Source organism: Suncus etruscus, chromosome 16, assembly GCF_024139225.1.
Source record: "Suncus etruscus isolate mSunEtr1 chromosome 16, mSunEtr1.pri.cur, whole genome shotgun sequence".
In the NCBI taxonomy this organism is placed as follows: Eukaryota; Metazoa; Chordata; class Mammalia; order Eulipotyphla; family Soricidae; genus Suncus; species Suncus etruscus.
The window spans coordinates 5,697,796-5,713,636 of record NC_064863.1 but is presented as its reverse complement, the minus strand read 5'-3'; the positions used below and the strand labels follow the sequence as shown (position 1 = coordinate 5,713,636).

At 41.7% G+C, this 15,841-nt stretch overlaps 2 protein-coding genes across 2 annotated transcripts in view; one reads left to right on the top strand and one right to left on the bottom strand.

Annotated features, from left to right (window-relative positions):
• The first annotated feature begins 317 nt into the window (after window positions 1-317).
• Window positions 318-4,253, top strand: AVEN (apoptosis and caspase activation inhibitor). The gene is made up of 3 exons (XM_049789810.1): window positions 318-560; window positions 2,878-3,214; window positions 3,952-4,253. The coding sequence occupies exons 1-3, from the start codon at window positions 438-440 to the stop codon at window positions 4,065-4,067; spliced, it is 576 nt and encodes a 191-aa protein (XP_049645767.1). The 5' UTR covers window positions 318-437; the 3' UTR covers window positions 4,068-4,253.
• A 264-nt stretch (window positions 4,254-4,517) lies between these two features.
• Window positions 4,518-15,841, bottom strand: part of RYR3 (ryanodine receptor 3) — a 473,873-nt gene continuing 462,549 nt past the window's right edge. Inside the window, exons 98-103 of the mRNA XM_049790221.1 lie at window positions 13,714-13,848; window positions 11,162-11,318; window positions 9,671-9,735; window positions 8,360-8,460; window positions 6,317-6,368; window positions 4,518-5,467 (exon numbers count right to left, since the gene is read on the bottom strand). Of these exons, the coding sequence (XP_049646178.1) occupies window positions 5,372-5,467; window positions 6,317-6,368; window positions 8,360-8,460; window positions 9,671-9,735; window positions 11,162-11,318; window positions 13,714-13,848 (606 nt within the window). The 3' untranslated portion in view covers window positions 4,518-5,371. The remainder of the gene's footprint in view (window positions 5,468-6,316; window positions 6,369-8,359; window positions 8,461-9,670; window positions 9,736-11,161; window positions 11,319-13,713; window positions 13,849-15,841) is intronic.

Genomic DNA, 15,841 nt, shown 5'->3' with positions numbered 1-15,841 from the left:
CTTAGCGTAGTCACTGATAATTTATACAGAGCTCTACACATAATCTCAGATACGACTTTTCCAGTCCATAAGCCATCTGAATTTGGGGGTGGGGAGGTCTGTTACCTAAATTTTATTTATTCTTTCAAACTTGTCATGCATTGTGAAAGCTCACACAGTTTCCAGGTCACTTGCAGTCCTGCTCTGAGCAGCACTCAGAATTATTGCTCTGAGCTATAGCTCAAAAATTGAATTTTGGTTCTGGTCATCTGTGTGTATACATATATATATATATATATATATATTTTTTTTTTTTTTTTTTTTCTGGAGAGAGGAATGATCTTTATACCAAAAATGACTGGTGATATATCTTACTCCAAGGTAAAAGTAACTTCACTGGGCACTGTATTTACTGTGACTTTTTATCAGTTTTTATTTCTAAAAAACATAATTATCCCATGATTTGTCCAACTTTTAAAAATCAGAATTCAACGTTTTATGTGAACTGTGAGTCATTGGTTCAAGCCCTTCAAGAACTGCCGCTCTCCCTCCGACTCAATGTTGCTGCTGACTTGGTCCAGGTAAGAACTCCAAAGGCATTTTGCTGTGGATTAAGGCATATCAGAGTTTTGAAAAACCTTCAGAGCCATTGTACAGCAGGTAGGGCACTTGCCTGGCATGCAGCCAACCTGGGTTTGATCTCGGGCATCCTAGATGGGACCTCAGCACTGCCAGGAGTAAGTCCTGAGTGCAGAACCAGAAGTAACCCATGAACCTTGCTGGAGGTGGCCCCAAAACAAAACAAATCTAAAACAAAACAGGGGCCGAAGCAATAGCACAGCGGTAGGGTGTTTGTCTTGCACATAGACAACCTGTCTTCCCATATGGTCCCCCAAGCCTGCCAGGAGAGATTTCTGAGCTCAGAGCCAGGAGTATCTCCTGGCCGCTGCTAGATGTGGCCTCAAAACAAAACAAATCTAAAACTAAACAAAATAAACAAACCAAAACAAAGCCCTTTTTCAGGATGTTTCAGATTCAGCATTTTGCCTTTTATCAAGTAGAGGGTTTTTGTAGTAGGAAGCATTTTATAAAGATGTAAAAGACAGACTAGAGAGATAGTACGACAGATAAGACTGCGTACATGGCTAATCTATAGTCAATCTCCTGCACCTCACATGGTCCCCTGAGCCCTGTAAGAGTGGTCACTGAGCACTTCTGGTTGTGACTCCCAAACCAAAAAACCAACCAAAAACACTGTAAAGGAGGAAGAACTATTTTTAAAAGTCATTCTTTTACATTTCAGGAAGCAGTTAAAATGAAAAGGATTTGATGAGTACTAGTTTGTGCAATTTGTCGGTGGGAGTCCCAGGGAAGGGTGAGGTTTATATATTATGAGTTTGTGTATCTTCAGATCTCTAAGTGGGACATAGAATTGTTAATTGGATATAGAAACGTACAGCTATCTGTAAATTTCTAAGTTTGGGAGCTATCAGTATATGATGGTACTGGCTGAATTGGTTAAGAGAGGAGGAGGCCCAAGTCCTTGCAATCAGCAGAACTGCAAAATTTAGTTGTGGCTTAGCTAAATAGGATCTCAGCAACTGAAATGTGATAATAAACAGAAATGCGATAATAAGCTTGTGCATAGCTTACTGTTGTGCATCTAATTATTGTTTCCATTGCTTTTCTTAACCTTGTATTTAGTGGAACAAGTTGAATTCAAGTTGGAGGGCAGAGAAGCCGAGCGGTTTGTGCTTCTGATGAGAAATTACCTTGTAGGATCTTCAGGAATGTTTGGGTGGTATTAGGGTTGTCTTATTTTTGTTTTTTGTTGGTTTTTGTTTTGGGGACACACCTGGTGGCATTCAAGGATTACTCCTGCCTCTGGCAGGTTTTCAGGACCATATGGAATGCCAGTAATCCAACCCTGGTTGGCCATATGCAAGGCAATTTTGACCTACAAACTATGTTATTGCTCCAGCCCCAGTATTTGGGTTGTCTTAATAATTGGTAGAGGAGATTAATTTTCTTGCAGATGCTCAATAGATACTCAAAATTCTGGCCTGTTGGTTCTGTACAAGGAAGAATGGTTAACAGAACACATTAGGATAACTGATATAGGCAACTGGAACCCAGTTGAGAGTCATTCTTTGCTTCTGGTTAATTTCCCCCTTCATCTCTATGTTGATGTGTTTAAGTATAATGTATAGATCTCGTTGCTTCTTTGTGACCATCACAGATGGTTAAGTCCCTTCCAAATTCAAGTCCCTGTTGTTGCGAGTTATCCTCAGTATTGGTTCTAGGGCTGCCGTAGATACCAAAACCCAGGGATAGTCTGTCACTTTTATAGGATTGTATAATGTTCACATATAACCTATACACATCCTCCATAAATCATGTCTAAGTTACCTCTAATACAATGAAATGCTAAATAGTTATATTGTATGGCTTAGGGACTAATGACAAGGAAAAATAATCAATTTTTCCATGGTTGGCAAGCACAAGTGTACATCGCAACCAATCCATGGTTCAGATTTCTGAATCACGGTTGTGCAAATAAGAATGACTGACTGTCTACATCCAAATAGACCCGGGCACTATTGTTTCTCAGGCCCTTGTTTGGATCTTGGGTTCTTTTGACTTCAATTCTGAGCGAGTTAGCTTGGAGCTGAGGCCAGTGGAATGAGAGATGGAATCTGCATAGAATTTGGTATGGTCTCCCTCAGGCACTCCAGAACAGTGAGGAAGCGTGCTGGGGTAGAGCCCAATGAAACGCTTTGTGAACTTCCTGTGCCGGTACTGCGCTTTCTATGTTATGAAGTTTGATGTCTTCCTTAGCTTTTCTGCCAGGACAGGTCAGGGCCCCCATTTTAAACTGCCATTATGCTTCTCTTTTAGACAGCTCTTCCTTTAGAACTTCCTCCGGTGAAACCAAAGAGAAACGAAGGCAAGGGACTAGGGATGCAGTTAAAAGGGCCCGTGGGTTCCATCTCTGAGCTGAAACCTGCTGGCTGCCCGTTGTTCCCGGGCAAAGACGACCCCCGCCTGGCTGCTTTGGACGGGCTGCAGAGACAGGTTCCTCAGCTGCCGTCAGCAGCAGACCACCTGGAAGAAGAACTAGACGTGCTACTCAGTTTAGACGCGCCCGTCAAGGAGGGCGACCCCATCTCTCCTGACCAGACACCTCAGAATCTGGGACCCGAAGAGAATAGGGAGCTGGCCCAAGAAGAAAAAGGTATGACTTGCATGTTATCCCCTCATCCTCCCGATTCTTTGCCATTGCTCCACCCATGCTACATCTGTTCCTGTCTCTGTTGCTGGCAGATGTCGATCTGGTGGTGTCCACTAGCATCTATTTCTGTGCTCACACCCCCCTCCCCCCTGAGCTGACCTTTCTGACAACATTCTTCTCACTCAATATATTCAGCTTCCAAAGTTCCTACCTGCATGATTACAACATTAAGTTGGGGCTGGAAATTGAAGTTGAACCAGCAAAAGGCATTAAAGATATCGATAACTCTTGAGGTGCACAGTAACAGATCTTTCAATCGGCTGAAGAGGCCTGCTCACCAACCTTCACACTTAATGCTCTTTTGAGCATTATTAAATTGTCTCAAAAGAACACTCGCCCATTTGTGCATATTCTGTGAGACGGTGGTTCAGACAATATGGAAAGGAAGTTTAGGGTGTTCAGCCTAGCCTCAAGCCATATTAAGGGCTTTCTAGGACGGCCACACTATGACAAAGGAAAACCAGATGCTGGCTTTTTGGAAGTGCTAGTGAATAATAGCCAATCTTGACTCCATTCATTCATGTTTTTTCTCGGTATTGGATCTTAGGTAATAGATAAATAGGATATTTCCTGTCATAAGGAAAGTAAAAGTTAGGCCATGGAACAAAATCCAGGGGAACTTTAGCCCCTCAGTTTTGGGATTAACCAAAAGCTTGATAACATTGCTTTTATTTCCTCAGTTCTCATGAAATCCTCTATGATAGAAGAAAAGAATTTGGAATCAGAGCACCCAAGAACATCAAAGAATGTTACTGAAGAAGAGCTTGAAGACTGGTTGGATAGCATGATATCCTAGGAGGAAAAAGAGAAAATGTCCCTGGAACACATTTTGATTGGCTTGTACGTGGGGGTAGCCTTACTGTCCTTACTAAAGCTGGCTTACAAGCATGCCCTAAGCCCGATGTGTGTTCCATCTTGCTTCCTGCAGTCAATGCCTATTTCTGTTTGTCCCATCTGAAATACATATAAGAGATGCGTTGTGTTTGTTCTTTGGCTTTGTTCACTATAGATCACTATAGGAGGGTCATTGTATCACCCCCGTTTCCATTCTCCTCCTTACTGTTTACAGCACAGCAGGCGGTGCTGTAATAGAAGCCATCAGACAAACATTGGCCAAAATAAACATGTTAGTCTGTGAACTTTTTCCCCCTTTCTGTGTGGGGCCCTTCTCTTGTATTTCTGTTCCCTGCAGTCATGGTATGGTTGTAGAATCAGCCAGAAATGTTACAAGAGGCAAAACAAGATGTTGGTTTGTATTACTTTATTGCAGTGGGCACTTCATTTCACTGAAGGAGATTCACCTAAACATAGCAGCTCCACTACTTACAAAGGACCATAAAGCATTACTCAATTTGGCATAAGATTGAGATTTTTTTTTCTGAAATTTCAGTACAGTACTTTTCTTCTAATAACAGCAAGTTGACAAGCTGTTACCGAAAAAAATCATAGGAATAACTTTCAAGTGCAGTTTCATGAAATAAGACAAAGGTCAACTAATTAATGAAATTGTCCGTCTGAAACATAAACATAAAAAACTTGCATAGCTATATATCTAAAGAGGTTTTAAGGCACTTAATCGATATTTCAGTGTCGACAAAGTGTTGTGTTTTTTTTTTTTTCCTATTTAACTGCTTAAAGCTTTTCAAGCTGATTCTGAGTACATTCACTAGCAAATACCATGGGAAAGATCGTACTGCAGTTAAAGTGGGTTTTGTTCATTTAAACCACTCGTCGGTTGGGAGATACTGTCCTGTGACATTCCACTGTTTAAAGTTTTAGGCGTTCAGCTTTTGAAACTTTGCCCTTGCCTCAGTGGTGCCATCCCATCTCACTGGGTAGAAATGAAAAATTTGAAGGCATTTTCTGAGAACGTCCTTGAGTCTTTGGCGTCCTTTTGCACACTCTGTGTTTTGACAAGTTCTTTCCCACCGTGTCCATCCATTGGGCACAAAAAGCCCAGATCAATCCACAATGGCACAGATTTGAACAAATGGCATTTAGAAAATGTCATCATTCAAAGGTCTGCAGAAGTGTATAAGGAGGATGTTAGTTCACTGGTAGTTGAGCAGCCGGAGGTCGTGGCACATCTTTGATTCCGATTTATCCAAGCTGATCTTCATACTGCTTTCGAAAGCAGTCACCGGCGGGGAAGAAGTCCCAGCACCTTTCCTGGTACATCTTCCAGACGTAAGATTCCTGCAATCAGGTAAAGCAAAGAAAAGAAATAGAAAAGGGTGGTACTTTTGAAACTATGGCTAGCCAAAGACTGTGCTTTTGTTTGCTTGTTTTTGAATTTGACATGAATTTTAAGAATACTGATGTGGCCCTGTAGTATGCTCTTTAACCAGCATAGGGTAATTTTGGAGCAAGAAGTCATTTCAATCCAAATTAAACCCCCCGCCCCCGCCAACGTACCCAACACACTGTAGTGAAACTAATTCAATGATCACCCGGAAAATATTTAAAAAGATTTCACGTGGGCTGAGCCCATAACAGTTGGTGAAGGCAGAAGCAGATATGTTGGAGTCAAGATTTAGTGCTAACGAAGGCCAGATTGGAAATCAAGTGCTTCTCTCTCTGCCTAAGTGAGTGAACTGGGAGTTTTCCTACATACCCAGTGATGTTTGGCTGTTTGATAAATTACTTTTTCCTCCCTCATTCCCCATCTTTACATTTCCCTTTCAAACTTAGTCACTGAATTCCTCTGACAAGGTATGCTCAACCCACACACACAGTTCCCTTTGCTGTCTATTTGACTGATTCTCTGCACTTCGTTGCAACTACCCACTCAAATTCTTAGTGTCTTTTCCCCCTTAATGTTCACTCTACCTCTAGCTATTCTACTTTAAAGGAGAACCTTAATGGCTTAAGGGAAGGAAAGCTTGTGGACTAGATTGGAGTTGCCAGTCTAGAGATTGACTGAGAATAAAGGAAATGAATGGAGGAGGCTCAAAGGGTATTCGTTTGCAGTACCCTGTCAGCTCCAGAAGATGCAGGGAAGGGAAGGGGAGTGATAAAACGGGTGATTCTTGGGTTAGTTCTCACCTGACCTGTGTGCTCTGTTTCATCTTTATTAATCAAGTACATTAAAAAGAACCTGTAACAAGGGGAGAAAGTAGAATCAGTGAGGAAAGTGAGACATCAGTGGAAACTTAGTTTTCCTAACTAAAGTTTATTCAGTTAAGCAAAATGGAGGAAGGGTTCCAAAACATTTAACATCATGTTGTTTGCTGTGACTTTCAGGAGGGCAGAAATGTGACATTGTGATAAACCATTTTCTAATATACATTACCCTCAAAATTAGCCATTTTGGTGAGGAGAGACCTTTTTGACATCCTAGATCTTGAGTTGTTTGTTGGTGAAAAGGCATTTGGGATATCATTTTTAGAAGTCCTAAATGAAAACTCGACCCACTAATTATACTGGTGTTTCAGTTATCGTTTTATATTCTCAAAGAATATAGAATGGAAATTGTGCATTTAAGGGCTCTGACATAAATAAGCTGCAGTGTATGTCACCTTATTAAATTTCTCCCATTATAGGATTAGTTTTGTTTATATTCAGACACTGAGAAATGCCAGTGTCCAGAGTTCACCTGCTCTGTTGTGGGGTATGTGTGAGCATCTCAGAAGGCTTAATTTTTTTTTTTTTTGGTTTTTGGGCCACACCTGGTGGTGCTCAGGGGTTACTCCTGGCTGTCTGCTCAGAAATAGCACCTGGCAGGCACAGGGGACCATATGGGACACCAGAATTCGAACCAACCACCTTTGGTCCTGAATTGGCTGCTTGCAAGGCAAACGCCACTGTGCTATCTCTCCGGGCCCAGAAGGCTTAATTTATACAAGAGTCTCAGAGATGATTTCTTTCAAAGAAACTGTCTTGTGCCCTTGAGCCAAAGAATTGTGAGGCCAAGACATGCATCTCCTGAGGGGAGTGGAGAGTTTTGACTTTACACAGGTTTCAGGTTCACAGTAGAGGTTGTAAATGAGTTTCCTTCCTCCCTTTTCTTTTATCAAGGCTAAGGAAGAAGGCATGACCATTATCTTTATAGACATATATTGACAAAGCTCCATGTTTAGGTTTCACACATGAATATAATGATTTCTTTTTTCCATCTCCAGTGTTGATTTGGAAAGATGCAGAAGAAATAATACCTTTTATCCTGCCTCCACTGGGCTTGCTTGATAGAGGTCTGTGACCTGCAGTTACTTATAGAAGGGTATCGATTTTTCTCTTCACCATTAAGGATGTAAACTCACACAGGACTAGCAATGATTTTTGAGGAAGAGAATGTTTAAGTAAAAACAGTTTTAAAAATAACAACTGTCACAAGAATATCTCTTTGAAGTTACACCTTTTCCAAAGGGCCTCTTCTATCCTACTGAAAGATTAGGATTTTCTAAGCAAAAGTGTAGACAGAGGAAAGGATGAAGCCAGCTTGAAGAACTTCATTTTTTATGTGTGCTGTTTGGGGACAGTTATCACATATAGAATCTAAATGATCAGGTAATCTATATTTTTTGTAAAGTAAGTTTTGGTAATCCAAATAATGTTAGGGAAGAAGAAGAGCATGTGATCCAGGGATCACCTCTGCTTTAGCCCTTTGAGTTATTTTCCAGGCCCTAAATAATGTGTTCTTAACTACATTAACTTAGAAGGAGTTAAATATTGGCTGTTAGGTATAGTGTAGTATATATATACATATATACCCTATAGACATGGCCTGGTGGGTGGGGTTTAGAGAATGGAGATGGGGAGCCTATAATTTTCAAATTTTGTTGAACATAAAATTAGATGCACAGATTCTTTTGAGAGTTGAAAAGGTGGGTGGTGATAGAAGATGTCTAGTAGAGAGATTATTAACTATTGTCCTATTACTCAAAGAAGGGTGTGGTATCTGATTCCATACTGAGGGGTTCCATACTGACCTTGAGTAAGACTCAGGTCACCCAAGGGAGGGAAAGTGAATGGATCTCATTCTAGAAGTTCCTGATTGCCGCTGTTTTTTTTTCTGAGCTATAGGAGGAATTGACACCTAGAGATGAGAACACATGATGTCACTTTCCCCTACTGACCAAGAATACTCACAGGTAGTTGGCTAAGTTGTGCTCTTGTAATGTATGTGTCTCAAAGCCGTGAGGGGTGGTGTCAAAGTAGTCATTGCCAATCCCACAGATGAAACATTTAGTCTGGAAAAAATGTAGTGAAAGGCATTAGTATTCATGATATTATTAGTAAGTGGTAATATCAAACAAGGTGGTAACATCATTGAATTAAGAGATATAATTTTTTTTGTTTTTTTGTTTTTTTTAGCCCATAGAGCAGTGCTCAGGGCTTACTCCTGGCAGGGCTCCATATGGAGCACCAGGATAAAACCTGTATCAACTGATTGAAAGCAAGCACCTTAGCTACTGTACTATCTCTTTTGACCCCCAATGCATTTCTCTTTCATTTTTTCATGCTTAGATCTTAATTAATTTATGCTACAATATGAGTCATGTTATTTCTCTTTATAAATTTTCAGAAATAGCTAAAAGTTAATATTTCAGGGCTGTAGAGGTAGTGGTAGAACGTTTGCCTTGTACGCAAGGATCCAGAATGGTGATTCGAATTTCAGCATCCCATATGGTCCCCTGTGCCTGCCAGTAGCGATTTCTGTGCGTAGAGCCAGAAGTAACCCCTGAGCGCCACTGAGTGGGACCCACCCACTCCCAATGTTCCAAACTGAAGATTAAAACTATGAGGCAAAAAATTAGAACATAAGATTGAAAGATATTTAATTTTTTAAAATAGTAGCAAAGATGTTGGTGAAGAAATTTATCTGAAACAAAGAATAGAACAAAGGCACCATGGAGCTCTTTCTGTTGGATGTCTTGAAATCCCACTGTATGCCAAATATTGGTCTTTCCTGGAAATACATAATACATTTATGTATCTAATGCTTTTTCTTTGTTTCTGTTTGTTTTGGTTTGGTTTTGGGGCCATACCCGGTGACTCTCAGGGGTTACTCCTGCCTATGCACTCAGAAATTGCTCCTGGTTTGGGGTCCATATGATACACTGGGGATTGAGCCACGTCCATCCTGGATCAGCCGCGTGCAAGGCAAGCGCCCTACTGCTGCGCCATCGCTCCACCCTCCCTTTTTTGTTTAATGCATTTTTATTAGCCCAATACAGCAACTGAAGTTTCAAACAAGCCTTCCCACAAGAGTGTCCATTGATAGCCCTGAAAACAAGTTCTGGCTATTAGTCATCTGCCTCATTGTGCTCTAAACCTAGTTCTCATCTACTGATAACACCCAGTCCTTGCACAGGGCGCAGAGGGCAGACACAGGAAATAGACTTTGTTAGTAATGTTGCTGAGGACACACCTAAGTAACAACAGTGCCGATTCATTTACCTCCATGTCTTCTCGCACTTGTTCCTGTTGGTCTCTTAGCTCCCCAAAAGCATCAATGATAAGGCCTGCAGTTAAATGCAAAGTGTTTTAAATCATTTGTTCAGTGTAGGAACGACAGCCTGCTAGGTATCTTAAAGAAAAATGCAAACTATTAAGGCCAAAAAAAATTGTGTATTAAAATACTGTATCTTGGTGAGCTATTTCTTACTCTTCCACTTTTTTTTTTGCAATATTTGCTTGCTCTTCTGTGGTTTAATCTTTCTATAATTCCCTTTTTGTCCTACCAGGTTGCCTGGCTGTTACATTTTCACTGTTGTTGCTTCTTCCTCTTTTTCTTGTCCCTTATTATTTTTAGTCACTGTGAAATAACAAAGCTATTTAGGATTGGGTTTCAGCACCAGTGTCTACTTCCCTTTACCAGTCCCATTTGTCCCACTCCCATTTGCCTCTCACCCAGTCTGCTTCTGCATGACATGCCTCTCTCTCTCTCTCTCTCTCTCTCTCTCTCTCTCTCTCTCTCTCTCTCTCTCTCTCTCTCTCCATGAATTTTTTGCACTTGTGATTTACAGTCCTCTTGCTGATAGGCACTAGATGACTTGATAAAGAAATGATGGTACATTTACACAGTGGACTATTACTTGGCCATCAGAAAAGATAAAGTCATGAAATTTGCCGCTACATGGAGGGACCTGGAGAGTATCAGACTGAATGAAGTTGGTTGGTGAGAGACTGACACAGATCTCTGGTATGTGGGATATAGAGATACATAATGGTGGACTAACATATGCCTAAAGACAGTGGAAGCAAAGAACATGAAAACTGGTATTCAGGAGGACGCATGTCACTTGAGGTGGAGGAATAGGACATGGAGGGGAAGTGTTCAGCCACGAGGAGTTGTTGATGAAAGTGGCACAGAGTTATATATGATGCCCTATCTTTTGTCCCCCTAGATAGAGATGTTCCCCTTTTCCTACATCTGTTTCTGGCGAATGTCCACATTCACCTCTTTCGTTGCTCCCTACCACTCACGGATCCAATATCTATTGTTATAGTTTGCTTTGTATTTATTATTTCTACCTTCTTTTATTTCTGACTTACCTCTTGAAAATCTGATTACAGTGAATTGCTGATATGAGAGTTCATCCAGCATGATGCAATATAAATTCATTATGACTCCTGCCTGCAAAGAGGAAATATTTGGTACCCTAACTAGCCTCCCAAAGGTAGTTAGGAAGCCGATTGAAAAGCGTATTTTCAGTTCAGAGCAGGGAATGGAGCAAGGTGATCTTCTGTAAGAATTCTCAAGCTTGGTTTCACTTTATCTGGCTCTGTCCTTGCTTTTTGATAAGGTCAAGCCCTTGTCTATTTGTGTAGGTGTTTAGTAGACAAATACATAAAGCTTCTTGTACAACAGTTGTCACTGATGCAGGAAGATAAAGAGAACTAAAGCAATCAAACCCTGTTCACACATCACATGATTGCCAACCATACCTTGAATGATGGCCAACAAGATCACAATGACGAAGAAGAAGAAGGTGATGTCAAAGACAATGCGGTACATTTCATAAGGATCGCCAGCAGGGTCTTCAATTTCATCACCAATGCCACCTCCAGCTCTCACACCCACATACATGTGGAATAGGTAACACTGGAAAAGGAGAGGAATTAGATCAGGTGCTTTTCAGTGATAGAGGTGTCCACATTACAGATCTCTCTCCACCTCATTGGCCCAGTTCAGTATCTACAATAAGGCAAAGATTGTTGATTAAAAAAAAAAAAAGCCTTTTGACCTCTAGCTGCTGCCAGCTTGCACCCCCATGTGTGTGCACCTTGTCTCAGTTGGCCCACAGAGACCCCCTAAGCAGCAGCTCTAGCCCCCTGTGTGGCTTCACTTCAACTCCAACAAGATGAAAGAAATGATGAACCAAGAGAAGCTCACCAAACTGTAGGCATAAATGTGCATTGGTGGGAAAAGAACTACTGGCAGAAAGAAGATAATTCAAAGAACAGCCTCAGCAGATGATCAAAAAAAACTTCAAAAGTTGAGTAAGTTGGGACCTAGGATGGATGCGTTTCGATCCCCCAGCTTCCCATATGGTGCCCCAAGCCAGGAGCCATTTGTGAACGCATAGCCAGGAGTAACCTCTGAGCGTCACTGAGTGTGGCCCAAAAACAAACAGACAAACAAAAAAGCCCACAAAAAAACTTGAAGAGATTAGGGGTAACAATAATTGAGGTGAAAATGCTCAAACACACACACACACACACACACACACACACAAAACACTAAAGCTAGGCATCCGTGGCAGCAAACACTCCCTATTACAGGCCATCCTGAGGACAAAGCAGCTGACAGAATGCTTCCCAGAATCTTAAACCAGCATGGTGCAGACAGGCTGACTAGAAAAGCACCACTTGCTACTGGAGATGATGATGAAGTTCCAGATCTTGTGGAGAAGTTTGAGAGGTTTCCAAGAATGAAGCAAACTGAATTTGAGTCAACTTCTGAAGAAGATAAAACTTAAAGAAGTTACTGTGAGCTGCTATATTTTATTATGGCTGTTTTGTAAAATTTTGTTCTAGCATCTAATAGGATTTGGTTCCAATACTTTTAAGCTCAAACCCTTTGGACACGAGTTCTTTTCAGTTTTAGCTAATGTGCATCTCATCTTTGCAGCTAATTAAGCTGAAGAAGCCTGGGAATAAAGCTTGAAACACAGTTCTTTGCCTAGTAAAACAAACAAACAAACAAACAACTTTTTGAAGGGGACAGTATCAAACTGGGGTTGGTTGCATGCTAGGAAAATGCCTTAATTCTTGTACTATCTAGCCCCTAAAATATATTTCTTTGTTTGGGGGGTGGGAAGTACACCCAGTGATGCTCAGAGATTACTCTTGGCTATGCACTTAGAAATCGCTCCTGGCTTGGGGAACTATATGGGACACTGGGGGATCGAACTGTGGTCTGTCCTAGGTTAGCGCATGCAAGAACACCCTACCACTTGAAGAACATTTGCACCACTACTCTGGCCCCTAAAATACATTTCTCGATTGCAAAAAAAGAAAAACAGGGGCCAGAGAGATAGTATGGAGATAAGCATTTGCCTTGCATGCAGAAGTTCAGTGGGTCGAATCCTGGCATCCCATATGGTCCCCCTGAACCTGCCAGGAGCGATTTCTGAGCACGGAGCCAGAAGTAACCCCTGAGCGCTACCAGGTGTGACCCAAAAAAACAAAAAAAAAGAAAAGAAAAAGAAAAACAAATTCTTTCATGTGTAAAAGACCGTCAAGCTCTGATGAGCAGGGTAGATGAAAAGGCCAAAAGGGTGCTTCTTAGGTGGAGGGAAAGACCCTATGAACTGCTGCCGTACCAGAGGTAACAATCATTCACTTTCCCCCTGAGGCCTTAGAATCCAAGATGAGGCTCTGGGCACCAGTGCACTAGGAGGGGTACTCTAAACCTGTCTTCTAAGTTGACCGGCAAGATCCAAAGGGTCAGGTGGTCAGGTAGTCTTAGGCCGGGGCAGTACACAGAAGGAGGCTGGTCACACCAGGTTCTAGCAAATGTCCTGTTGCTATCTCTGGGGGTTGGGTGTCAGCTCACACAGTCAAGCTGTGAGTTCACTGGCACCTTCCCCAACACATTCCCCACCTGAACTATGTCTTAGACATGTAGGGCTTCTCTGTGGCCTCACCTCAAGCTTTGCCCTCTTTTTAGGCAGCCCTGCTACTGTCCCAAAAGAACCTTGATGGCTGACGGAAGTAGAGGGAACACTACATCATGGCCCTTTGATGCTGGGTCCTCAGAGAACCCAAGCTTTACTGCCTAGAAACCCAGGCATGTCTATTCATGTTTAGATTCAGGTCATTCACTTTGTCTTCTCTCTGTCTCTGTCTCACTCTCTGCTATAAACAAATGCAGCTGAAGAAAGAATGCCCAGTGGTGGGCTTCTCTTCCCTCACTCAAACCCCTTTCCACCCCATCTTTATTCTGCATAGAAAATGTTCCCTAGGAGACCAGGTGACCCACAGGCGACTCTCACCGTCATCATGTCATCGCACTTCATGTCAGGCTCATCGTCATCTTCACTTTTGTTGTAGAACTTGCGGAAGAAGTTGAAGGCCACCACCGTGTAGAGATAAACCACGACAGCCAGGAGACCGACAGTCAGCACCAACTGGGAGAAGCAGGGAGAGAGAGAGAGATAAGGAAGCAGCTTTCCCCACTTTGAAAGACTTGAGGGAGACCCCAGGATCACATAGGAAGGCTGAGGCCAAGGGTAGAAAGGAAAGATTACAGGGCAAGAAGCAAGCTATAAGGGGAAAAGAATAATGATGGGGTATTGTTTGCACTGCCTCTCCCATTCATGCTGAATCTCTAAAGTGCTATACTTTGTGATTAAATGTGGATGTAGGATTGTTGGTTTATTTGCTTTTAGACCATACCAGATGGTACTCGGGGTAGGCTCGAGGGACCATATAGGATTGCATCAGCCATACTGTACTATTATTCCAACCTCCAGATATATTTCCTTTAAAGATGTAATTAGAATGAACCTATTGGAGTGTGTCCTCAGAGGACAGGGACAGGTGAGAAAGGCTAGCTGGGAGTTAGGGATAGTCCTCAGGAACAACAAGACTTCTCCACACCTTGACTTTGGACTTTTGAGAAAATGAATTTCTGTGGTTTAAACCACCAGTTTGTAGTACTGTGTTAAAGCAGTTCCAAAATCCCTGGATTTTGCATCGAGGGATTTACTTGAATAAAGGTGCTAGAAGAAGTGTTACTTTTTTTTTTTTTTTTAACAGAGACAGTAGTGACCCATGTAATTACAATGCAACTTCTAAAGAAACTAAAGGTTTTTTGGACTGGTGGTCATGCCTGCACTGCACTGTTTCATTAAACATCACACATTGGTTGATTGTTAGTTTCAAAGTTAATACAAAAAATTGTGATGGTTAAAAAGTGCTATTTTTCATAACCAAGAAATTTGCTCAGCAGGCTGGAGAGATCTTATAGTTGGTAGGGCAATTGCTTTGCACACAGCTGCCTGGGGTTTGGTTCCTGGCACTTCGTATGCTTGCCAGTAGAAATTCCTGAGTGCAGAGCCAGGAGTAACCCCTGAGCACTGCTAGGTGCGGCCTCAAAACAAAAGTCTGCTCAGGTTCTTTGCAGGGATCATAAAACCTGTGTATTTCTGGCCTAAAAGGTAGCGTACTGGGGAGTTTACAGGAATAGGAATAAGTGCTGAAGAGAAACAAGATCTGATCTGCCCTCAGTTGCTACACAACAGGACACAGGCCTGGATTCTAACCTAGTACCAGAAGAGACATAGTCAGAGCTCCCACTTCTGAAAACAGTAGAAACTTACCAAAGCTCACTGACAACAGAGGGCTTAGAAAAAGAGGGGGAAAATGGCTTGAATCCAAGCGCTGCCTTGTAGGATCTGTGTGATCTTGGACAAGACATGGAGCTTCTGAGCCTCAGTTCTCTTACAAGGGAGCAAAACATCCACCTCAGACATGACCTCTGCATTTTATTTATTTATTTTTTTACAATTTTACCAGAGTTCAGTTAGAAAGTCCACACAAGAAGCACCTGTTTTAATCTGGCCTAATGATCTTACACAAATGATGATCTAACATTTGTGATGATCTAACTTATGACCTAACATTTAAAATTTAGTTATTTGAGTAAAAGTGAAGGAAATAATTGTGAAAGAATATATTGTGGAACAGACATTCTTGGATCACACTTTGGGAAACTGCCTTATACTATATAACTTCCCCAGATGCACACACACGGATATAGAATGCCCTTTCTCTAAGCACACATCTATCATGATTTCATCATCAAACGTTAGCTTATTCCATGTGGCAGAAAACTCTGATTGCTAGCTTTTCTCCATTCTTTTTTACCACACATTAAAGGAAGAAAGTGATATGTGATATTAAAGGTGACATGTCCCTCGTTTCTATTCCTCTCCCTCTTCACTGGTAAGATTTCAGTCTTGAGGTCTTGCCCTGCTTAAGTAATAGATGCAGCTTTGCAAACGTAATGCCTTTGAGTTACAGGGTTTGATCCAGAGAGGTCTATTACCATCATGACCTATGTTCCCATCACATGTGTGTACTGTTTTCTCCTTTCCTCTATCGGTAGAAACTCCATAC

Coding starts and splice junctions, on each gene's coding strand:
- AVEN (XM_049789810.1), top strand. CDS start 438: ATGATTTGTCCAACTTTTAAAAATCAGAATTCAACGTTTTATGTGAAC. Junction 561..2,877: donor TTGCTGCTGACTTGGTCCAG/GTAAGAACTCCA, acceptor CTTCTCTTTTAG/ACAGCTCTTCCTTTAGAACT. Junction 3,215..3,951: donor GCTGGCCCAAGAAGAAAAAG/GTATGACTTGCA, acceptor TTATTTCCTCAG/TTCTCATGAAATCCTCTATG.